This window comes from Rhineura floridana, chromosome 11 (assembly GCF_030035675.1).
Source record: "Rhineura floridana isolate rRhiFlo1 chromosome 11, rRhiFlo1.hap2, whole genome shotgun sequence".
Lineage (NCBI taxonomy): Eukaryota > Metazoa > Chordata > Lepidosauria > Squamata > Rhineuridae > Rhineura > Rhineura floridana.
The window spans coordinates 74,016,134-74,041,753 of NC_084490.1; the positions used below are offsets into that span (position 1 = coordinate 74,016,134).

Below are 25,620 nucleotides of genomic sequence, written 5' to 3' on the forward strand. Positions count from 1 at the left end.
ACTCATCCACTTTCCAAATATATCCATCAACTTTGCTCCCAGTTCCACAAAAGACCTCCCTGTCTGTATCTGGCAGTTTTTGAAAAGCTTTCTAAAATAATCAGGCCCCAGTCTGAATCTTTTAAACACTGCTTCTTTGAATTCAGCATAGGTGACGGGCCTGTCTGAGGGGAAATATTGGTATACCTCAGCCAATTCCCCTTTAATCAGGTTTGATAAATACTGCATGTATTTATCTTCAGGTAGCCCCCACAACTGAGCTGCTTTTTCAAAGGTGCTGAGGTAAATTTGAGGATCTTGACCAGGCTCATAGACAGCAAAGTCCTTTGGAGTAATTTTTATTTTTGCTCCATCTCTGTCTTTCCTTGTCTCCTCAGAGTGAAATTTCTCTCTATCAAATTTTAACTTTTCTACTTGTAATTCAGCATCCAATGCTCATTGCTTCTCCCTCTCCTCAAACCCCAATCTCATTCTCTCAATTTCCAACTCCCTCTGTTTTTCCTTCTCTGCACCTTCCATCCTCAATCTCTCAGCTTCCATCTTCAATCTCTCAGCTTCCAACTCCCTCTGCTTGTCTTTTTCCTCAGCCTCCCATCTTAACTTCTCTCTCAAGTACTCTATATAAGCGGGATTGCTTAAATATCCTTCTGGGGTCTCTTCCCTAACAGGTTGTTTTTGCTGGGCAGTAGCAAATCCTATAAGTACTACCCTCAATTCATCTACCCCTTTACCCTCGTGAGGTAAATTGAATGTTATGCACTTCTCCACCAGCTCCTCTCTTTTCATTTTTATGTATTCAGCCATGGTGTTTGAGTTCACTCACTCTTTGCCACACACTCTTTGCCAGTCACTCTCACAAGTAATCTTGTTTTGTTATTTCTGTTTGCCACACCACTGTATCTGGATTCTCTGTTGTTCGTATCCCACCGCTACTGCCACCACATGTGATGCGTCCTTCCCTGGCTCTCCCTGTCAGGTTCCTACCTGCTCGTGGTTACTGCCTGTCTCTAGGCACCACCAGGGACTCCACCAGTCTGGACCGCACTCTCTTATGGTTTACCTATCCGCTCTAGCACAGATCTCAACAGATCCCCCTGCTAGGCAACCACCAGTAACGTCCCAATACTAGTATTCCCAGAGACTCTGAATACTGGTATTGTTATTCTCTTCACCGCTGCCACCATTTGTTACAGTTCCCCTTCAGCCTTGGTCATTACCTTACCCTCCCTTCTGGTCTGTGAAACCCCAGCCAAGGATCAGGCCTTTGGTAAACCAAATTAAGTATTTATTAAAGATAACAAAGCTAACAAGATTAACAAGATTTCTTCTTAAGGCACATAAGCATATGGTTTTACTCAATACTAATCTGAACTCCACCTCCCTCCTGATAAACAACTCTCTAAACCCCACCAAGCAATCCACTCTTTCTCTTCTCCCCCCAGATTCCACAATTCACCACCTCACATTCACCCAGATTTACCTGTCATCCTTTCATTTATACTGTCAGCCATTTTAAACATTCAGCCAATCATCAAGCATTCTATTGCCCATTCACTCCCCCTCCTCTTTCACTACTTACCATATATACTCTAAACAACCAGCACTTACCATATATACACTAATATATAGGAACATCACAGCATTACTAGGAGGTGTGGGGGGTGCGGACCACACCAGGTGACACCATCAGAGGGGGGTGATTCTCAGCTTTAATTTAGAAAAAATTAAGTTTCTAGGTGGTCCGGTTCTCGAGACATACATAAAAATGTCAGCCGCCCCCCCTTTAAATCTTTTTTTAAACTACTGTATAGCACTTCGTAGCTTTAACCCCGCCCGTTCAGGATTGCAGCCAATCAGTGAAGTGTTTGTTTGACCTGTGGCAGTGTCTAGTAAACCTCATTGCAAGGCCAGAAAATGGTGGTTCCCCCCCCCCGTTTATCTGAAAATCTCATAAATTGGGTAAGTATATACATTTCAGTTTCTTCCCCTCTTGTGTGTAGGAGTCAGATCCTGGGCAGTGTTTTGAAAACCTTCCCAATACCTGCTTTTGTGGGGGTAAAAGCATTGCTAATCCCATATCTCCAGAGTAAATCCCATTGAATTCAATAGGATTTACTTTGGAGTAGACATGGTTATGAATGTGCTGAAAATCAATGGGACTTTGGAGTGAATGTAAAAAAGAATTGTATTTGTGTTGTCTTTCTGTCCCCCCCCCCAGTCCTATTTTAAAGCAAGTAGGCAGGGCTTACTTAGGTATTACAGTTTTTATTCTGTAGGAAACGAATACTGATTTTTAAAAAACTAATACTGATTTTTCTGCAATGACCAACTGGTTTGACAATAAACTATTATATGGGCTGTATGTATTTATACATCTGCAGTGTGTGTGTGTAGTCTTTCCAACAACCCTTTGAGGTAGGGTTGGAAACGAAGGCAGCTCACAACAAGAAATAAAGCCATTTAAAATCCAATAACCATAAAGCAAGAATAAACAGTTGGAAAACAGCCTAAAGAGGCATGATTCTGAATTTTGGGTTGGGTGAATGAAGTTTATTTATTTATTATTTGATTTATATCCCGCCCTTCCTCCCAGTAGGAGCCCAGGGCGCCAAACAAAAGCACTAAAAGCACTTTAAAACATCATAAAAACAGACTTTAAAATATATTAAAACATTTTTGAAAATATTTTTTAAAAGCTTTAAAAAAACATTTTTTTTAAAAAAAAGAAAAGGCTTAAAACATATTAAAAATCAATTCCAACACAGACTCAGACTGGGATAAGGTCTCAACTTAAAAGAACAAGTTGAAAGAACAAGTTCCTAATCACTTGAGGCTGTAGTTCTCTGCATACTTCCCAGTTTGAGTAAGCCCCATTGAATACATTGGGACTTGCTTCTGAGTAAACAAACATCAGATTGCACTATAAATATATTTACAGATTGTGTAATTCATAAACATATTTGAGAGTCATGTTTATATAAATATTTCTTCATACTGTGTCCCAATAAGTATTTGATTTCACACTATGGTTGTAGATGATTTTTTCCTCTACATTTTAAGTGTGCCCTTCTTCCTGGGGGTGGTCATGGTTCTCCATTGTTTTCATCCTGAGGGGAGGATAGGCTGAGAGATGGTGAGTAGCACATTTAAGGTCTCTTCACCTCCCCCCTTTTTTATTTGTATTTATTTTATATTTCTCCAATATCTTCCCCTGGCTGTTTTTATGTATTTTAAATATTTTTAGATTAAATAAATAGGAAATCATAATTGTGAACCTCCCTAAAAGCAATTTACCTATCCTTATGTTTTGGCAAAGTGATGGTGTGAAGGCATGCTGGTAGAACAAGAGACCATGTTTGAGGCATGTTATAAGGTGTTTGAGGACTTTGTCACACATTACTTTTTGAGACCTGTAGAGTCATGTTGGAAAGGACTTCCGGGAAGGGTGACTTCGCTTGTGCCTGCTTTTGAGACGGGCTCCCGCCTCAGAAGAAGCTTATTCAGATATAAATCAGTCAGAACATTTTTTTTTTTGACTGATGAAATTTCTCCCGGGCAGGGAGAAACGTAGAGATCAACCTCAAAAGCCTGTTTTTGTTGGGAGGACTGGATTTCATTAATTTATGAGAAAAGGTCCAGCCAGCAATGCCGGACGGACTTCCGAACAAGCTCTATCTGATTAATGTGACACGTTTATCTTTTCTTCAAAGAGAAAACGGACTAACAGGCAAGCACCCTTCTTTCTATTATTTTTTTTACTTGGTTTAAATTGTTGCAGCAAAAAGAGATTTGTCAAATGAATCAGCTTTAAAGAACTTCTGGGTGAGATATAACTCTTCTCTGTTATTCACGAAATTAACAGCTTATCTCTGTTTCTATTGCAAAAAGCTGTCCTGGAAGTGCATTCTAAAGATATAAACAGAAGAGGGATTTCTATTCCGAGGAGAAAAAAATAGAAAATATGAACTTTGGAACATTATATTGTCTGGGACTATTCTCTTTTTGGTCTATTTTATTTTGACGAATCTGCTTCTTCACGACACCACTAACTGTTTTGATGCTGGGAACTAAATTTGTTTTGTATTCTTGAACATACAGAGATAAGGCAGGCTGCTCTGTTTATACTGTGATGTCATCAAGCCTTGAATATTAACCCAATTGTTGCTGAAATAAGAAGTGGTTCTTCTTTATTTTTGTTTTGTTTTGTTTTCGTGGTTTTAAAAATGGCAATCAAGAAAGTGGCTGAAAATCTGGAAGTAATTATGTTTCAGAAAATAATGGATGAGATTGAGATAACGAAACAAACCCTGCGACAGGGCAGTAAGGAGCTGAAAATTGAACTGAGCAAAATGACGCAGGAGCTTAAAGAAATAGGGGATCCTGTGAGAGAGGAGAATGAGATCAGAGATGAGAAAAGAAAAAATAAAGGGAAGATACAAGCCCTGGAGATTGGAACAAATGTGGAATTGGAAAAAGATCTGGAGTTTATGGATATTAGAAATAAAATCTACTGTTTGGAATTTAACGTTATCTCTGAAGAAATTAATGAAGATATTAGAGATAAAGTTATCAATGGCTTGGATAATCTTCTGGACTGGAATGACGTGATGGAGCTTGATATAGAGAAAATCTATGGAATTAACTGCAGCCATGTGACAATGGAAAAACTCTCAAGAGATGAGCCAGTGCATTTTATAAAAAAGAAGAACAGAGATATGACTTTACAACAATATTTCAGCAACTTATTCAGAATCGATGGCAAGAAAATATTTGGGATAGAGGAAATTCCCATCAGACTCTTATTATATGACTATGGCTATGACAGCAAGATTATTATGGAATACTGATAATGGAAGATTGGATACTGAAGTTACTGGACTCAACAAGACTATTGAAGATGGAAGATGGAATTAATATGGATAATGGAATAATGGCTATTGAAATTATTGGACCTAACAGATTTTGATGAGATGGATTAATTGATATGTTTATTTGGACTATGGTTATGACAATAAGATTATTATTATTATTGAGATGGATTAATCGACATGTTTATTTGGAGAAAAATTGATAGATATATTTCTTAAAGAATTGAAACCTCTCTTTGACTTTTTGTGGAATGAATAAAGTAATGTTTATGAGATTTGATGATTAATTAAGATAACTACTGGAGGAAAGTGATTTTATAATATAATTTAAGAGACAGGATTGTTATATATTGTAGACCTATAACTGATTTGATCTGCGACAAATGGGAAGTCAACATTTTATTTTTTTGTTTAATCATTTTCGTTTTGTTTTGTTTTTTGTCTTTGAATGTTTTATGATTTTGTTTTGTTTGTTTTATGAAAATTTGAATAAAAATTATTGTAAAAAAAAATAGAGTCATGTTGGAAAGAACACGTGCACGTATTGAATGGTGGCTTGGGTGCTGTTTTTTCAGTCTACGCTGCATGCGTAGGGAAGGTGATACATCATCTGGCAGCTAGCTTCATAAACGTGAGAATGAAAAACATTTGGATCACCATTCACTTGTTTACTTTTCTCACTATTAAGACCACTTCATACATTACTTTTTCATACACAGAAATTTAATCTTTGTATAGGAAAAAGTATTTTGTAAAATGTGATGGACAGTGGCTGCCCAGTCAGTGTAACCACTGTACAAGATCTACTCAGCCACTGTAATTACCTTTTTGTTTTGAGTGCCCTTTCGTCTTTGTCTTGGTTCAGGTGTGTATGCAACTGTGATGTGCTTATGGAAGGGGTGTGCAAGTAGTGCCCCCCCAAGTGTGGAGGCTTGGACAAACATTGTGTTATGGAAAACCAAAGTCTGTGTGAAAGTACATATTTGGGAATGCCATCAGTGTAATCCTAAACACACTTAATAAATAATGTCGAACTTGCACGTCACAAAATATATTACGGTCATGTCCATAAGCGCCAGGAGGGTAGTCGCCCAGGGGATCTTAGTCCCTCTGCTTTTTTGGGAGTAGGGTCCCTATGTCTCCAACATCCTACAGTCAGCATGAAAAGGGAGTGTGTTAGTCACTGAGAAGAGTCTTCTAATATGCTTCCTTGCCTTTTATGCAGATTGGAGCCAATCAGAGTGAAAGAAGGTGAGTCAGCCACTGAGAAGACTCTTCTCAGTTGCTAACGCTCTCCACTTTCATGCTGATTGGCTCCTAGAGATGTTTGTTGTTGTGAGAGAATGCATTAACAAAGATCTCATTCTTAATCCAGGAGCAAAAAAGGGTGTACATGGCTGTAACTATCATGAAGAGACCCTGCAGCTCTGAATTTTCTACTAAACAACTGATAAATATCTATGTAACTTTGTGTCTGGAGACTTATTATTAAGAATCACTTTCCATAATTGTAAGGAGGTGTGTCCACACGCATGCATCCCAGGCATCTAAATGAGGGGAGAGAGCAGCATAGGGGTTCCCAAACCTTTCTTCTACATAGACCACTTGAAAATTGCTGAGGGTCTGAAAGTATCCGAAAATTTACTATGGGCATATGCAAGATAATTAACTCCCATTAGTAATAAGAGCAAGAATTTGAGCTGTGCGTATGATATTGTAATTTAAAGGTGTAATTTTAATTTTGCTAGTTGTTTATGTCACTACTATTGCCATTACATTCAGTGATATATGGGAATTACGATTTACGAGTAACATTAGTACAAAAAACATTACTAAGGATTCTGTATGGTCTGATACGGGAGGAGGTCCATGGGGGTGACACCATGAGTTACCGCACCGGGTGACACCAACCCTAGTGACGCCACTGCCCTCCACTCTCTCCTTCCCTCCTCCATGGCATCTGGGAGGGAGGAGAGCAGCAACCACTGAGCATTGAGGGCAAGGATGTCCCTGGAAGAGTAGAAGAAACAAGATAAGAACATAGGAAGCTGCATTTATTCTGAGTCCTACCATTGCTCCATTTTGCTCCGTACTGTGCACTAACTGGCAGGAACTCTCCTGAATTTCAGATAGGGGGATTTCCAGGCCTATCTAGAGATGCTCATGACCTTTGCATGGCAAGCATGTCCTTTGTCCCCAAATGATAGTCTTTGCCCATCAGTCCTCTCTTTTCAGGCAGAGCTTGCCTTGGTCATGCATGCACTCTTTATGGCAGAGCTTCAAAGCCACAAGGCATTGTGATATTTACTGCTTTGAGTGTTTTCCAATGAAAAAGATTATTTCTCATTTTATAAATAAATGTTCCATCAGACTGTACTTCACAATTGGCCTTGGCCCAGACTCATGTGTATCTATGAGCATCTTGCTACATAATTACCACATGATTTGAGAATGCATGCAGCATATAATTATCTTCACGGTAGACCAATTCAGTGATGATCTCAGTCATACTAAAATACACAAGGATTTTCAGACATCCAAAACTCAGCCTCTGTGTTGAGTGACAGGCTTTGTTAGACTGGGCCAATTCTTGGACCTTTGAAAGTACTCTGAAATATAAATATACTTCCTAACAAGTTGGACCATTGGTCCATCTAGCCCAGGGATTATTTAGTTTGACTGGCAGTGCTCCAGGGTTTCAGACAAAGGCCTTTAGAGCCTTGTTACCAAAAAGCCTTTCAGCAGGATGTGTCAAGGATGGAAGAGGTTCAGAGGAGGGCAACAAGGATGATCAGGGAACTGGAAACAAAGTCCTATGAGAAGAGACTGAAAGAACTGGGCATATTTAGCCTTGAGAAGAGAAGACTGAGGGGAGATATGATAGCACTCTTCAAGTACTCTAAAGGTTGTCACAAAGAGAAGGGCCAGGATCTCTTCTTGATTGTCCCAGACTGCAGGATATGGAATAATAACTTCTTAACTGTTAAAGCAGTACAACAATGGAACCAGGTACCTAGGGAGCTGGTGAGCTCTCCAACACTGGAGGCATTCAAGAGGCATGTTGGGTATGCCTTAATTTGAATTCCTGCATTCAGCAGGGAATTGGACTCAGTGGCCTTATAGGCCCCTTCTACTATTCTATGAACCTGGAAATTCTGTAGCCAAAGGAATTGTTCTACTACTGAATTATGTCTCTTCTCCATACTTTTTCTGCAAGTAGCTTTTTACTTGATACACTTTGTTTTTTATGAGTCTTGACAGAAGGATTTGTGTTTGTTTTCCCAGAGTCAAGGACTCGTGCCTCAATAGCCATTTCTTCATTTGATCATTCCACACCGTTTAAGAGGCCCCACTCCACAATCTCAAATAGCAGTACGTCTTCCTCAAGCAGCCAGTCCTCATCTTCCATCCTGGGTTCGCTAAACTTGCATGTATATTCCACCCCATCTCACCCTGGCTTGGTAGGGCCACCCTTCTACCACTGGTCGTATGATGTCAGAACTTGTATTGAGGAAGATGAGCTGGAACAGGACACTGGGAGTCAGCCCTCAATGAGTGAGTGCATCACAATACTTACATTAGAGAAGCCCTGTAATGATGACCACTTATAAAATTCAATGTGTTTATCAGGTATGTGCCATTATGTAGTACTATGACAGTGCTTTCTGATGGATATCTTCAAAATACACCATTAATTGCTGTGACAGATTGCATTTTGAGCTTTAGAAACCTAGCTGGTTTGGAACACTTCCAGCTCATTTTAGTGCAGTGATATACCAATAGTAGAAGTTTTGAAAATACAGAGCACTAAAGAGACAAAAGGTGCAGTTGAATTGCCTTTCTCGCATAATTGCATTAAACGCTGATCTGATCTCCTCTTAGAGGGGCCCTTTCCACATCAGCTTGGGCGCTGAAGAACTGCTGCCATCTGCACATGGTAGAGGCTTCTGGGGTATTTCCAGGGTACCCACTGTGTTCATGTGGGGCACAAACCAGGTTTGTTTGTGTCTCACTGTTGTGCTGCTTAAATCGAGAATGTGACCTAGAATGCACCTAACGCTTCCCTGCAGCTGTGCATTGGAGGGGAAGATTTATCATGGAGGACAAGCTGTATTTCAGGGAAGCTTGTCTGCCTGTACTAATTTCCTCATTGAGGGATCCCCAATAAGTTTCTGCAAAGCCTCAGGATACTCAGTTTGAAAACCACCATACTAGTCCTTGAAAAATAGTGTTGATTACATTTTGACAGATTTTCTATATGTCAGCTGTATGAATGACAGGCTGAATTGGGGTCACACAGAAGATTGCAATGGGTACTTCTATGCAGGCCTTGTGCCGCTATGTGCCAGGGCACCAGTGTATCAGTAGGGCTCACTGTGAATGCCTGCTTTGGTGGGTCCTACTGCACTTTGTTTTTCCCTAATTGCCCTCATTTTAACTTCCTAAATTTCCTGCACAGAGCATCAGTCACTATATCTGGGGCATTGTAGGAAGTTTACAATGGCCACCAGCAGACCATTTAGAGCGCTGTTGATGCCAGTGCTGGTACTTCCCACCCCCGCTGCTGTGGTGCTTGGGGGCACTGTTTCCGTTCCTGATGCTGCCCACCCCATTGACAAGGAGCCAGTAACTGCTGGGGGAGCATTGAGGAGAGGCCCACTGGGATACTTATCACATGGCCACTTGCTGAGGGCCCTCACACCTACAGTTGACCTTGCTTCGGCCAGATAGGCGGCCTAAAAATTAAATTATTATTATTATTATTATTGCTTCTGTGTCTAGAAAAAATGCATTGGGACTGTTTTCTGATGTTACTTTGCTTATGCTAATGGACAACTTGCACAGGCAATTAATTAAAGTGAAGCAATTATTTGCTGTAACATCTATACTGAAACTCAAAATAAACATTGTTAACTTTTTTCATACTCGCTGCTTTAATTGGTACTTCCTTTTCCATATGCTTTCCTCTGTGTATTTATCCCACACAGAGAGTGCAAATTAGCAGGAACAGAACAAAATAAAAACAGATTCCATGCTCAGGACCACATTTCTGTTGCATTGAGAGAGAGGCAAGGCAATCTGCGCTAAAAATTAAAAATGAAAGTTCTGCACTGAAAAAAATGTGCAAAGGAAAACTGAATTCCGCAGCCTGTTTATGCAAAATTAAGCAGGGGGTCAGTCAGCAAAACCAACATCACATTTTACTGTGGAATGACTTTATTTCTTTAACGACAAAAATTAATCCAAAAGAATGCATTTAGAAAAGAAAAGAAAAGAATATTCTCAGGAGCAGATTTCTGTGTCCAGGACTGCATTTCTGTTGAGTGGAGAGGGGGGCAAGGGCAGTCTATAGCAAGCAAGAACCAGTGAAAGCAAAGTCACCTTGTTGCTCCCACCTGCAAGCCAGACTGACCTGGAAGCCTTTCTAGGGGTCAGTAAGCAACACCTACTTGCTCTGGCCTGTTGATATAGATAGGCTTCCTTGTAGTCTGGCTGGTCTCTTTGCAGTTCCCTGCTTTGGCCAAAGCTAAATGATGGTACCCAAGCTAATTACAGCCTGGCATTCCTCAGGTCACAAGTTCTAGACTCACGTGGACTTGAAACCTGACTGTTTCTTTATATATATTTCATTAGTCAAATTATTTTATACAGGCTAAGAGTATCCTGTATAGTGTTTGGAATCTTAGCAGCTGGCACTCTTTACAAAGAACCATTATCTTAAAAACATCACAGATTACTTTCTTTTAGACGTGTCACTGGAATTCCTGTTGAACAATAGGCTGACAGCAGTCTCTAATGTCAATGGTCCTTTCCTTCCTGCTTCCTGTAGTTACAGAGAATTCTGAGTCATCCCAATGCACGTTGGGGGAAAGCGCAAGTGGCTCTGCCCAGTCTGGATTCTCCCCATATCTTAAAGAGGCATTTCTGGATGAAGGCCCTTCTAACTCTGTTTCTAAGTCTCCATCACAATGCACATCTCCTGCCGTCTCAGAGAAGAACCCCAGTTCAAAGTCCAGCAGTCAGAATAGCCCAGCTGTAAGTATCTTCTTCATAAGTAAGTAAATAAAAATTGTTCAGAATGAGAGTAATAAACATTTTACCATTATATCAATCAGTTGCTACTTAGAGGGTTACGGGCAGGAGTTATTATTTATCTTTCCAACTTCATCCATGTTGGAAGAGTCACCAAGTTCAAGTACCATCACCAGCTGTGGAGAGAGAATAGAAATCCCACAGTATGGCTCAATTGAGACATCATACTATGGCTTGTGTTTCCAAACAATATAATAAGCAAGCCTTGATTCAGAGCTTCTGCTTTAGTTTTCCATCTGCTGAGCACTCCTTTTTCTATGCTTTCAGGGGCCTCTGAAATGGCTGCAGTCGAGCTATCACACGAAAACGTGTTTTGCAAAACCACTTTGCCTTGATGCCTAATTCTGGCTTGTTTGATTGCAAACCATGGTTTGTCAATTCTGATATCATGCCTAATCCAATTTAAACTTCCTTAACCATGCTTTGGTATGATGTCTGAACTGAGCTGTAGTTTCTCTGCCTCATGCTATGGATAGAGGAAGAGATACGTTTTAGAAGCTACCAACCATTATCCATCTCTTTTGGCTCTATGAATAATCCATTCTTCCACTCCAGCCTTACAGTAGGCCTGAAAAGTAATTGACCCCATCCACCACCACAGATTCTAAACAATAATAAATGCCTCTCTCAAATTTTGCATGCCAATTGAACATTCAATTCTTAGATTCCCTCATCTCACAACATACAAAAAGCATTTTAAAATTTGATCAAATTTTGATAAAAAAATCTGATAACTCATCAATTAATTTTACACCAGTAGTTTTCAAACTTTTGACTTCCAGTGAACATTGTTCACACTGACTTGTTTATTGAGGAGCCCCTGAACATCAGCCATCTTGCAAAATATTGTGGGGCATGTTCTGTGCTACAGAATATATGCAGGACACTGGCTAGGACCCATAAACCTCACAGTCACCAACCTATATTGTAAAAGATTGGTTCTTTACGGCCTCAAATCAAAATTTTTAGAGATGTCAGGACTTTGTTAGTTTGATTTTTTTTTTTTTTTGTAAATTGTATTGTTTTTATTTGGCATTTTGTATTTGTATTTTTATTTGTGTGTAAGCCACCTTGGGGGCCTATTTGGCCGAAAGGTGGCCTAGAAATAAAACGTAACATAACATAACATATAAACTTCAGATTTTTATAATCAACTAGGGCACTGTTATTTAGAGTAAAAGGGGTTCAGGGAAACATTGTAACTCTAGGTAGGGTCCAAATTATTCTGAAGTCATGCTGAATTAACTTTCCCTCCCTTCTCTGTCAGAGCAAAATCTCTAATACATTAGGCCTCTCAACCGTGGTTTGACAGACAATACATTCAGTAAGTAAGTGGGTTTTTTCAGCATTATGCCTGTGTTTATTTATTTATCAAAAACTCGGATAACATCTTAATTTGCTTTATAAAAACCAATCAAATTGGGGCATGAGATGATTTTGGGCAATATGATCTGCATGTTCTAACAATATTGGAGACGATACCAAATATTAACTTCATTATAATAGTATTTTCCTCCTTCATCCTTATTTCTTCTGTAAGTAACCCCTCTCTCCATTCTCAAACATTTGCTTTTTCAGGATTGTTTGCAGACTTATGTCCTGTGATTGTAATAGGTGGCTACACCATATAGCACACAGTGTGCAACACAGGTGGTATAGGTAGATTTAGCCGAGTAATATATTGAGATTTTTTAAAAAAATTATACCCCCTGGGCCAAAAGGGCACAATCCATGAGAAATTCTGTTGAATAAACTCAATTAATTTCAACAAGCTTGAGAGAACTTCCCAGTGAATTGTATGCTTAGTCTTCATTGTGATGACAACAGGATATGGGGGAAAGTGGGATCTTAGTTATATAGGCCCCACATAATTCAAGATTTCATAGATTAATTACCATAGGTCAACTTCCTATTTTGCTCAGAAGGCTATGAAAAGTGAATGCAAATCTTGGAGCAGTTGTCAAAGCCCACACTCAACTCAGACATGCATTTGGGGACCTATTTCTTAATATTTTATCATATATTAGTATGGTGGTAGTGCTGCTGTTGTGACCCACCTTAAATCAGGATTTGACATGGTAGCGGGTCCTGACCCACCTGCTGAAATTCAGTGTTTTAGAGCACTGGCTTTATGCACTTGGAAATAGACTCTAGCAGATGGTAGATTGGCTTGCACTGGTGATGTTCAGTTGTGCAGTCCTCAGCATGCCTACTCAGAAGTAAGTCCCATTGTGTTCGGTGGGACTTTCTCCCTGGACAGTGTGCATAGGACTGCAGCCTAAGTATCTACATGAGGAAAAGAATGCGTCCCTATCTAATTCATCCACACAACAATGTCGATGATGGATTAAACAATCCTGTTCTGCAGAAGAAAAGCAGCCTGCCAAAGATCTTGGGTGAATAATAATAGATGTTTCAGGCCCAGGACCAATACGTACTCCATTTGCCCAACAACACATCTTCAAGGAATTCTACATTTCAAAAGATGACATATCAGTCATACTGGGAATAATCCAGACCTTTGTGTTCATGTATGGAGGACAAGTGTGCATGCCACTGACATCCAAATCCAAGCCACAGAAACTGTGCATGTGTGAATTACTACACTAGAGCCAGGTTGGATTGGGTTTATTTGGGTTGCATGCAATGCCACGCAGTTATGATCATTAATTTCACTGGGTCTACTCTGTAGAGGACTAGCATTGGATACAACCCATTTTTTTTACAATTGGGATTAAAATGATTTAGAAACTTTTGCAAAATGAAACAAAGTGTTAATCCAGATATTACAGATTATTCCAAATTAATTTCATTTAAGCAATCTTATATAATTTCTTGCAGCCTTATTTTTAGAAATAAATCTTTATTCCTTTCACAAGCAAATTTTGTTCCAAAACTCTGTCAAGCTACTTCTGAATCATAACATAATTTTTTGTCATTCCCCAGGATGATTTGATGCAAACTACATAATACAAATTTCTAAAACATGAACCTCATAGAACCTGCAGCTCTGACTCTGGGTGACATTCTTCTGAGAAAGAATTTATCCTTGTTTGTATGCAAGAAGTATGCATTTCATTTTTTCCTCTTCACTTTGACCTAATGTTTTGTATATAGTTGTTATATATTTTTTAATCCTGTAAATGCAGAAAATATTATATGTAAAAAATGTACAAACTGTGCTGAACTTGCTTGTAAATATTTATTTCAATTGTTTTGCATTGTGAATTGTTCATTTTTATGGCAGCCTTTTTAAAATTTTTAGTAGCACAGTCCAGTAAATCTCAAGGGCAAAAGTGAGTGTGTAAGATTTAAAAGTGTGTGGTTGGAATATGGAAATATTTCTAGAGGATAAGAACAGAAATCTGTTCCTGTAACTATTTATAGCAGAGGTTCTCATACATTTTCAGAGCAAATTCCTTATTAAGAACAGAACTTGTCTGTGCTTTAACAAGTACAATAGCAGAAGTTTTCTAACTACTCAAAGGCCTTCAGTTTTACAACTGCAAGAATGTTTTGACAGAAGTGAACACCTGTGCTGTGCTCCTTTAGGGCAAATGACCCACTGTCCCACCAACCTCAATCTGTTCTTAGCCAGCCCCCAGCTGCCATTCTCCTTACTTACATTCAGGCTAGGAAGTAGCACTGGTTGTCAGCCATCTCCTCCTTAGTCTCAGTCTTGCCCTTATAGAATTCAGCAGGGAGGAGGGTGGGGACAAACCTAGAATTAGAAGGCCCAGCCTCATTGGCTCTGGCACCCCCTATCGTTGACTTATCTGTCCTCCACCCTAGCAGCCCCAATAGGCACCATCTTCCACTAGTACTATGTAAAGATAGAAAATTTATGGAATTTAGTGTCAATTGAAGAATTCAGTTTCCTGGGAATCTAACTTCATCATTTTAAAAATGTATGTGTCTAGTCCTATGCGAGGAATTGAAAATGGAAATGGACTGCCTTCAAGTCGATCCCGACTTATGGCTACACTACGAATAGGGTTTTCATGGTAAGCGGTATTCAGAGGGGGTTTACCATTGCCTCCCTCTGAGGCTAGTCCTCCCCAGCTGGCTACGGCCTGCTCAGCTTGCCACAGCTGCACAAGCCAGCCCCTTCCTTGTCCGCAACTGCCAGCTGGGGGGCAACTGGACTCCTTGGGACTATGCTGCTTGCCCACGGCTGCACAGGTGGCAGGGCACGTAACCCCTGAGCCACTCACGATGGGGGTGATCTTTAGCTGGCCCTTGACACCCAGGAGACACGAGCGGGGATTTGAACTCACAGACTCTGGACTCCCAGCCAGGCTCTCCTCCCCACTGTGCTATACCAGCTGAGGAATTACTAAATAATATTTCCAGGGATCAGGAAAGAGGTCATTGGACCATTTCATTGCTTCTTGCCCTTTTTCATGCCTAGCAAAAGTACATTAAGTTATTCAACACATGGGGAAAAACATATTTAATTTGCATAATTTATACAGATTTCAGAAACCAGCTTTGCTTTGTGCAATGTTATGAACTTAGTTTTCTAACACAAAGTACACACAACTGGATGAAAACAAGTGTAACATTCATATATGAGTAGCGGAGTCAATGTCGAAGCACCCTTACCATATTCAGTACATAAGAACATAAGAACATAAGAAGAGCCTGCTGGATCAGGCCAGTGGCCCATCTAGTCCAGCATCCTGTTCTCACAGTGGCCAACCAGGTGCCTGGGGGAAGCCCGCAAGCAGGACCCGAGCGCAAGAACACTCTCCCCTCCTGAGGCTTCCACCAACTGGTTTTCAGAAGCACGCTGCCTCTGACTAGGGTGGCAGAGCACAGCCATCACAGCTAGTAGCCATTGATAGCCCTGTCCTCCATGAATTTGTCTAATCTTCTTTTAAAGCCATCCAAGCTGGTGGCCATTACTGCATCTTGTGGGAGCAAATTCCATAGTTTAACCAAGTACCTTGTCCCTTTTAGGGCTAACTTCATACTGGGGTGGAATGGTTCTGCAAGTGTGCCGTCCTGGGGTCCTACTGGGAGGAAGGGTGGGATACAAATTGAATAAATAAATGATAAAGAGTGTAGCGAAAGTTGGCTGTGGACATTGCCAACTGACCGGTGCAGTGGTCTTTGGCATCATCCAGGTGGCCTGCAGCATGCCTGTGAAGAACAGGAGCAGTGACTGTCAACAGTGGCAGCGACGGCTGGTCTGGGATGGGCCAGAAGTGACTGGAAAGGGGTGAAGAGAAGATTAGATGCCAGAAACATATTGTATTTTCTTCTATTACAATTTGAACTCAAGTTGTAATACAAAAATCATACAGCATATAGCACAGCACATTATAACTGCTACAACAGACAGAAAAATCGTTAAGTTGTCTGCCAAGACCTTCAGCAATTTTTAAGTGGTCTATGGGTAAAAAACATTTGGGGAAGCACTGCGCTAGTGTGTTTAATGTTAAAACATCCTGTACCCAATCCCTGGAGCAATTCTGCAACTATGTTTAACATGTTCCCATCTTTCAATAAGGTGAATAAATATTATTATTATTATTATTTAATTATTTAATTTGTATCCTGCCCTTCCTCCCAGCAGGAGCCCAGGGCGGCAAACAAGGCACTAAAAACACTTTAAAACATCATAAAAACAATCTTGAAAGTATATTAAGACAAACATTTTTAAAACTTTTTAAAAAAGGGTTAAAAACATTATTAAAAACATATTAAACAATTCTGACACAGACACAGACTGGGATAGCTCTCAACTTAAAACATTTGGATATTCATTTAAGCACTTAAAATATATATAGAAGGTGGGTAGTCCTTCAGAAATGTCAGGGGAGGGCTAGGACAGACCCAACTTATGATTGGATAGAAATGTACACCTGTCTCTCAAATTGCAAAGCCAGGAAGAATCTCGGTTCACACAACAGGTGAAGAATCTGTTATAGCATTTCTTTAAATATTGTACATGCCTCTATTTTTTCATTTGATGGTGTCTTCCTGCATTGACCAAATAACTCATCTCCTATACTTGAGCCTCTCAGGGCTTGTTCCACAAAGCTCTGGTCCTCAGGATTGTGGTAGTTTGCCTCCCTGCCCTATCAGAGGGCACACATACTGGGTCTGGAGAACTTAGTGAAGGACTTAAGCCTCCCTTGAGAGTGTCTCCATCTTCTTAGACTCCTTTGGAGAGCACCCACATACTTTGAGAACTGAGAATGAATGTAGAACTAACTATAAAGGCATAGTATTGTTCACATGCTCTTCAAGTAGTTTTACTTTTGTTAGTCAAACATTGCCATGTATGATGTATTTTAAAGATGGAACAATAAAAAAAATGTATTATCCTTTACTATTTTAGTACGTATTTCTTTTTTCTTCATTTCATCAGTGATCTACAGCCCATCCTGGACAATGACACTTCCTTCTCATAGCTCTGTACGTTCTTCTAGATAACCCCTCTCAACCTAAAACAGCAACTCATCAGCAACAGCAGGCCACATAACAGCAACAGACTTGGAGATCAGACTCTACAGCAGACCGAGATGCCAACTCTGTCCCCATGTCTACTCTGGCAACACTATTGCAGGACCTAATAATGTCATCCACAACCTCAGGGCTTCATTCACCTGGTCATCTTCCAATGTGATAAATACCATTATCTGCCAACTATGTCTTTCTACATTCTACATAGGGCAAACATGGCAATCTCTGCACAAAACAATAAATAGACACATCTGATGAAAGGACAATTTTCAAAAATGAATGAACTTTTGAATTACAGTTCGCACAAGGTTCAGTATTATCACTTGTGGATTGAATCACGACAAAGTCGCTTTTTAAGCAACTTTTGGTAAGCCACTTAACACACTAGGTGTTCTAATTGGCTTACCAATGCCAGAATGATTGGGTTATCAACAACAACTGTTTTGTGAATGGCCACTGTTGATTATATACATTATATATATATATAATCAGCACAGTCTCTGTACTTTCTGCATTTCATTTCCCTCTGACTTCACTGTTTACAACCCCTCACCGCAACCATGTGTATATATTCTCCCTATCATTTAGGATAACACTCCATGCATCTGATAAACTGGATTCAAGTCCATAAAAGCTTATTCCATATATATATTGGTCTTTAAGGTATCACAATACTCTTTGTTGTTTTTACCACAACAGACAAACACAGTCATCCTTCTGCAAATTAATCAGTGTTGGACATTTAAAAAGAGGTGTCAAATAAGTGTCTGATACCAAAATAGTAGCAAGTTCAGCATATGACTGCTCATTTTACCTTCCAAACATATGTCACCTACCACCCACACCAGCTGCAGCTAAAAATAGAGAATGAGAGGCAAGAGAGAACCTCTTTCAAAACAATCTGGCATAACAGAAGGAACCAGAAGGCAGCGATGCACTCGCTCCGCTTCCTAAGTGCTGGGGCTTTTGTATCCAATGCACAGCTTGTAAGAGAAAATCTTGGAAATCTTGCGCAGAACCTTTTCCCTGTTCTTTTTAAGGCAAGTTATTTACAGGAGCAGGGGGAAGTAATTCATGATCTGGTGGAAAACTGGCCTCTGAAAGAACTTAATATTGGAAAACTATTGGGGAAGACAGCAGACCACCAGGAAGACATCAGTAGCAGAACCTGCTCTGTGTGCCTGGCCAGCTGCCTAACTGGTCTGAGAGACTATGTATTGAACTGTTCATCTCCATATGCAAAAAGACTCAAACTGGTGGATTTAACAGGTGTGAAGGATGTTGAAGTTCAGCTCTGCAATTGTAGGAAAACAATGGGACGGTGGGCCAGGACAGAGCTGCTCTCAAAGATCTGCTATGATCTGCTCGTGGACATGCAAAGGTTGCAGCTCAGTCCAGCTGTGTTTGAGATTTCCATTGATGTCCTCATTGATGTCTTTGTTACTGAACGAAGCTATGAGTTGGTGGTCCAGGCCTTGCTGATGAGGTGCCACTGCCCACTAAAGATTTGCTGTACAGTCTTCAGAGTGGACAACCTGGCCTTGCAAAAGCTCTTCTACATCATAAAGCTTACAGATCCCTCTTCACTACTCAAATTTGAAGTAGTCCACAATGTTCGGTTGGAAATGGAACATTTGCACATGCTCTTTAATAACATCCATTTTCCTCAGCTGACATCACTCACACTTCCAGCTAGGACATTTGATGTAAGAAGGTTCACTCCAGAGAATGAAGCTACTCTGGAAAGAATAGGAGAAAAGTTGAGTCAGATGACTCAACTGACTGAGCTGAGCCTGGCATTTTCCACACTCACGGGAAGAATACGTAAACTGCTCAGGTAATGTGCTCCAGATCTTGCTCGTGAGACAAATTGCAATATTTTTGAATAATATTTTTGAATACTCATCTAACTCATCTGAAAGGGAAAGAATATGAAGCTTTCTTATATTGACATAGTGTAGCTCTCTCCAAGTCCTAGGAGAAGGACTTTTTCCAGTTCTCCTTTCTGGTACCCCAACTAATTGGAGATGCAAAGGATTGAACTTGGGGTCTTCTGATGCCCTCCATGGCCTATTATTGTATTCCTTGCACACACAATTTTCCCATTATACAAAACAGTACAAGCTAATGCACACTTTGAGATATAGATTTATAATGTCTGTTTTGTTTTGTTGTGTATAATAGCACAGTAAGGCATAGAATGGTTAACACAATCTCTTTCATCTTGTTCATTTGTAAAAATCAACTCACCTAGATTATTTGTTATTTCTATATTACCAAAGACAAAATGAACCAGAGAAAAAAGGAATAGCCCAAGATTACCTAGTAGTGCCTCTAGCTGAGGAGGGATTTGAACACAGATCTGTTGAAACCCAGGTCAATGGTTTATCATAGGGAGAAGATGTTATGACATGTTCCTATTTGGAAAGATATCCACACCTTGCTCTCCAGGTACAGTGGGGGCTGGATTGTGACTAACTGTTTTGAAACTGCAAAATAAACATTTGCAAATATATATATTGGAGGCATTTTTGATGGTTTTAGGCTCTAACATTTTTATTTTTTAATTTATTTACAAGATTTTTAACCCACCTTTCAGAGCACGCTGCCCTCACATTTTATGAGCAGAGACATGCATTGGCCATATTTTATACTGCTTTGGCCAAAATCAGACAACCAGTGAAGGACTACACCGGCCAAAAAGAAAAAAAACCCAACCTTACCCTTTATGGACAAAATATTTGTTTTGCATATGAAATAGTCAACTCAGTTTCAAGAGTGCTTATTTATAATTCTGCTCCCATAAAAATGTCCTACATATCATTTACAAAGTACTTTCAGTGTGCAAAATGCATAGAGCCTTTTCCCATTCTCAAGACTGAACGTTTTATCGTTACTTTTGCCATGTCTGAGACTGAAAGAAAAGGATCTGCTTGAAGCCCGCTACTGAATCCATAGTAGATGTTAAGCATTGGAGTCCAACATTCTGGTTGCTATCCTGACTTAGAATATGTTTTCTTCAAACTTAATCCCAAAGTCCTGGGTTTCTTTATCAAGAGTTAGCAAGAGGTCTTTCCTCTGAGGAAGAATGGGACTTGCGTTGTGTAGTTTTCTGCTAGAACACAGATAATTTTACCTTTCAAAGTGGGTGCAGGTTTCACTCAGAGATTATTGCACATTCATTGTCTAAATTATTCACAGTATTAGAAGGCAAAAAGGAAGTCTCCTCTCAACCTCTCCACCAGCATGGTTCTGGTTTACTGACTTCCCCTTTCTCTTGTTCTTTGCAGGATATATACTACTCTGATTTGTTTTATTCTGTTTTATTCTGTTTTATTGTTTTATTCTGTTGATGAAACAATTAAGGATGGTTGGATGTAGCAGACCATAGCTCAGTACTAACTACTTGGAGGTATCTTCTAACCCAGAAAATCTATAATTTTCTGTTATTATTCACCATGGCTATAAGCCTTCCTCTAGTTTTTCCACAATGATGATAATAATAATAATAATAAATTTATTAGTCGCCCATCTGGCTGGATGTCCAGCCACTCTGGGCGACGTACAAGATAAAAACAATACATTAAAATGTTAACATTTAAAACCATAACAATAAAAACCTAACCCACCCCAAAAGCCTGCCTGAAGAGCCAGGTCTTCAAGGCCCGGTGGAAGCTCAGCATAGAAGGGGCATCCATTGTTTATAAAACTGTATAAGTATCCAGTGCAACTTAATTATGTAACTATTTACTTTGTTTTAATATTTAACTTTCCAGCCCACTGAAATCCCCATTGAAAGTGTTGGATGTTTCTAACTGCTATTTAAACCATGCTGACATGGCTTATTTAGCCAACAGTCTTCATTCAAGCCACCTGGAAGTTCTTGATATCAGTGGTCATGATGTGACGGACCTATTCCCAGCCACCTTCTTCAAACTTCTGAACCATTCATCCCACACACTGAAGAGTCTCATCCTTGAGGAATGCAACATTCAGGATGTTCACATAAACATGTTGATTTTGGGTTTGGTTCCCTGTCGGAAACTGGAGGACTTGAAATTCCTTGGAAATCCTCTATCTTCTCGAGCACTGAAATGCCTTTTCAACATTTTCATTGATTTTCCAAGGCTGAAATACATTGAATTCCCAGTTCCAAGAGATTGTTATGCAAATGACATCAGTTACCCGATTGGTGAAGCTGATCTTTCAAAATTTGATCACCAGAAATATGAGAGAATAGCAGAAGAACTTAACGTGATTTTACAGGAGGCAAAGCGGGAGGACATAAAGGCCTCAACACCCCTCTTTGGAGGTTACGACGCAGCACTACAAGAAACAGGCAATGAACTGGGAACCACCTTGCTGAAGTCTTTCAGAGATGCCGTAGAAAACTTCAGGGTGGCTCTTCAGGAAATGAACTGAAGAGTCATGCTGAACCAAACAGTACTTTTCAATTCATTGATCAAATTAAGGCATTCATTTATTAGAATAGTTTCGATCAGGGGTCACCAATCTTTTTGGACTATTGGGCACATTTTAAATTTTGAGAGAGTGCTAAGGGCACCAGTCACAAAACGTCTGCCATGAGGGTGTGGCATAATACAATGTGATGGGTGGGGGATACCAAAATCAGAGAGAGCACTGTCATGGTACAGCTTTTTCCATAACTGTATTCGTATACTAGAAAAGGCTTAAACTGTTGAATTTCTACCTGGCATACAGCTGTTAAAGGTGCAAGACCCCGATTTTTCCCAATGCCAACCCTAAAACAAAGCCAAGGCTGCCATCCTGTATCCACCTGCCTGGGAGTAAGTCTCATTAAACACAAAGAGGCTTACTTCTGAGCAGTCATTATATCATCATTTATTTAATTTTTAGTCACCTCATACCCAGTGGTCTCTAGGGGACTTACAAGTATACCATTGTTGTTGCTGCTGTTGTTGTTATTATATGCCTTCAAGTCGATTACGACTTATGGGGACCCTATGAATCCTTTTGGATGTATTCATAGGGTTTTCATGGTAAGAGGTATTCAGAGGTGGTTGACCATTGCCTTCCTCTAAGCCTACGGCACCCGGTATTCCCAGGTGGTCTCCCATCCAAATACTAACCAGGCCTGACCCTGCTTAGCTTCTTGAGATCAGATGAGATCGGGTTTGTTCAGGGTAGTATGGCCGTAGATACCATTGTACTGTAAGTTAATTATACAATGAATTCTTAGTAACTGCATGGACATCAACTCCTATACAGCAGGACATACCCTCTTTACAGAGTTTCACATTTGGAAAAGAGATTGTTTATCATTCACTTGCACTTAATTGTGTTGTACTATTTGCAGAAAATAACTTCTAGGGATTACGTGATCTCAACAAACCCACCTCAGGAAAGGTGCACCCTGATTGCTGGGGAAAAGCTAGAAAATAAGACAGAAGCCACAAAAGTTCACTAAAAGGAAGGAGGAAACAGCAGCTCTTCAGGACCCCAACGATTCTGATTGCCTGGTGTTTCAACAACTCACTTAGCAATCACAGCTCTGTCATCAGTCATTAGCTAAAAACACTGATAGGCAGGAGCGGCCAGGCTGGCTCACTTCACATAAATATTTATTCATTTATTACATTTATATACCACCCCATAGCCGAAGCTCTCTTGGCGGTTTACAGCAATTAAAAACAACAAAAACAAATAGACAAAATTTAAAACAAAAAAAAATAAAACAACTTAAAAATTTTTTAAAAAATTTAAAAACACATGCTAAAATGCCTGGGAGAAGAGGAAAGTCTTGACCTGGTGCCGAAAAGACAACTGTGGGCGCCAGGCACACCTTGTCAGGGAGATCATTCCATAATTTGGGGGCCATCACTGAGAAGGCCCTCTCCCTTGTTGCCCGACTCCCAGTTTCCCTTGGAGTAGGAACCCGGAGGAGGGGCTTAGATGTTGAGCGTAGTGTACGGGTGGGTTCATGTCGGGAGAGGCATTCCATCAGGTACTGTGGTTCTAAGCTGTGTAAGGCTTTGTAGGTTAAAACCAGCACCTTGAATCGAGCTCGGAAACACAGAGGCAGCCAATGCAAGCGGACCAGAATCGGTTTTATGTGTTCAAACCATCTGGTCCCTGTTACCAATCTGGCCGCTGCATTTTGCACAAACTGCAGCATCTGAACCGTCTTCAAAGGCAGCCCCACGTAGAGCACATTGCAGTAATCTAGTTTGGAGGTTACCAGAGCATGGACAACTGAAGCCAGGTTATCCCTGTCCAGATAGGGGTGTAGCTGGGCCACCAACCAAAGTTGGTAGAAGGTACTCCATGCCACCAAGGCTACCTGAGCCTCAAGTGACAGAGATGGTTCTATGAGAACCCCCAAGCTACGATCCTGCTCCTTCAGGGGGGTGCAACCCCATCCAGAACAGGTTGGACATCCACCATCCAGTCAGAAGAACCACCCACTAACAGCATCTCAGTCTTGTCTGGATTGAGCCTCAGTTTATTAGCCCTCATCCAGTCCATTGTTACAGCCAGGCACTGGTTCAGCACATTGACAGCCTCACCTGAAGAAGATGAAAAGGAGAAATAGAGCTGCGTGTCATCAGCATACTGATGGCAATGCACTCCAAAGCTCTGGATGACCACACCCAATGGTTTCATGTAGGTGTTGAACAGCATGGGGGACAGAACTGACCCCTGCGGAACCCCATACTGGAGAGTCCAGGGTGCCGAGCAATGTTCCCCAAGCACCACCTTCTGGAGCCAACCTGCCAAGTAGGAGCGGAACCACTGCCATGCAGTCCCTCCCACTCCCAACTCAGCCAGTCTTCCCAGAAGGATACCATGGTCGATGGTATTGAAAGCCGCTGAGAGATCAAGGAGAATCAGCAGAGTCACACTCCCCCTGTCTCTCTCCTGACAAAGATCATCATACAGGGCGACCAAGGCTGTTTCTGTGCCAAAACCAGGCCTGAAACCCGACTGAAAGGGATCCAGATAATCGGTCTCATCCAAGAGTGTCTGGAGCTGGCCTGCAACCACTCATTCAAGGACCTCGCCCAGGAATGGACCATTTGCTACTGACCTTTAGTTATTAAGATTTTCTGGGTCCAGGGAGGGTCTGTTCAGGAGTGGTCTCACTACCACCTCTTTCACTTAGAAGGGTACCTGCACATTTTGCTATGTACTTTTCTTTCTTGGAGAGCTAGAGACTTTTTTATTTTTAAATGAAAGGTAAGAGTCTGGGGGCCCAACCCAAGGGTGCTAATGATGGCCTTTTTGAGCACTCAGTTGGTGACCCCCAGTTTAGATAGCACATTCAGCTACTCTGATTCATTCTTCTGTGTAAGCTGAATAAAAAAAGGGCAACCCACTTTCCTTCCACACCAGCACCTGTTTAATTTGAGAGGAATAACTACAGCCTGCCATACAAAGCAGTAAGTTGCACTATTCCTCATTCCCAATAGATGTCCCATGTATATGAAGGGTTGCAGCTTGTTATATGAAGCCGCAAGGAGAAACTCTTAATTTGCAAGTAAAAACCTAACATTAATGCCACACTGATTGTACGAATTGCATGTCCAGAAGAAATTCCACAGTACATGGTAGATTCTTATCTGAAGTTAATGCCACTACAGATTAGGAATGGGGTTCACTGCCTAGTTATGGTCCATTTGTATGCCAATCGTCTGTCACTCCACCCTGATTGGCCCTTTTTTTGTTCCCACTGCTTTGGTGCTTGCTGATTCGATCTGCTATGGGTTTTTTTGGTTGAGAAAAAAATTGCATAATTTTTAACATAAATGCCTATGTAAATAATCACAGTGTTCCATGTGGTTTATTTATCACACCTACATACTGTTACAAATGCATCAACTTAGATAAAATTGCGAAGACAATTACATAACATAAGGGGGGGAAATCGGGGGGAATTCTTGCCTATTACAGTCGCAGCCTGCCGCAAAAAATCTGTGCCAGTTACAGCCGCAGCCCGCCATATGAAATCAGTGCTGGCCTGAAAAGATAGTGGACTGTTGAATTCAGACAGAATCCAATTCTAAATCCGATTTAGCAGATATTCTTCCCCATCCCTATTGCAAACTCAGGTGTGTAGATGATGTTGGCAAGGGGAAAAACTGCCTTAGAACCACACAAGCCTGAGGGCCCCAACATGCTGATTCATATTGCCTATGGGATTAGT

General features: G+C 40.6%; 2 protein-coding genes and 1 pseudogene across 7 annotated transcripts in view; 2 read left to right on the forward strand and 1 right to left on the reverse strand.

Moving 5' to 3' along the window:
• Positions 1-17,270, forward strand: part of PLEKHG4B (pleckstrin homology and RhoGEF domain containing G4B) — a 240,910-nt gene extending 223,640 nt beyond the window's left edge. For 2 of the 6 annotated variants that reach the window (XM_061588485.1, XM_061588479.1), the window contains 4 exons: positions 8,154-8,423; positions 10,699-10,904; positions 12,229-12,285; positions 13,908-17,270. In XM_061588485.1, the coding sequence (XP_061444469.1) occupies positions 8,154-8,423; positions 10,699-10,904; positions 12,229-12,270 (518 nt within the window). In that variant the 3' untranslated portion in view covers positions 12,271-12,285; positions 13,908-17,270. Of the gene's footprint in view, positions 1-8,153; positions 8,424-10,698; positions 10,924-12,228; positions 12,290-13,907 lie in introns of all 6 variants that reach the window. The other 4 variants (XM_061588482.1, XM_061588481.1, XM_061588480.1 and 1 more) reach the window with 4 other exon arrangements.
• Positions 17,271-18,345: 1,075 nt separating this feature from the next.
• Positions 18,346-25,238, forward strand: LRRC14B (leucine rich repeat containing 14B). The gene is made up of 2 exons (XM_061590441.1): positions 18,346-19,272; positions 21,212-25,238. The coding sequence occupies exons 1-2, from the start codon at positions 18,368-18,370 to the stop codon at positions 21,855-21,857; spliced, it is 1,551 nt and encodes a 516-aa protein (XP_061446425.1). The 5' UTR covers positions 18,346-18,367; the 3' UTR covers positions 21,858-25,238.
• Positions 22,498-22,617, reverse strand: LOC133368146 (5S ribosomal RNA; annotated as a pseudogene).
• Positions 25,239-25,620: the final 382 nt, after the last annotated feature.

Coding starts and splice junctions, on each gene's coding strand:
- LRRC14B (XM_061590441.1), top strand. CDS start 18,368: ATGCACTCGCTCCGCTTCCTAAGTGCTGGGGCTTTTGTATCCAATGCA. Junction 19,273..21,211: donor AGAATACGTAAACTGCTCAG/GTAATGTGCTCC, acceptor TTAACTTTCCAG/CCCACTGAAATCCCCATTGA.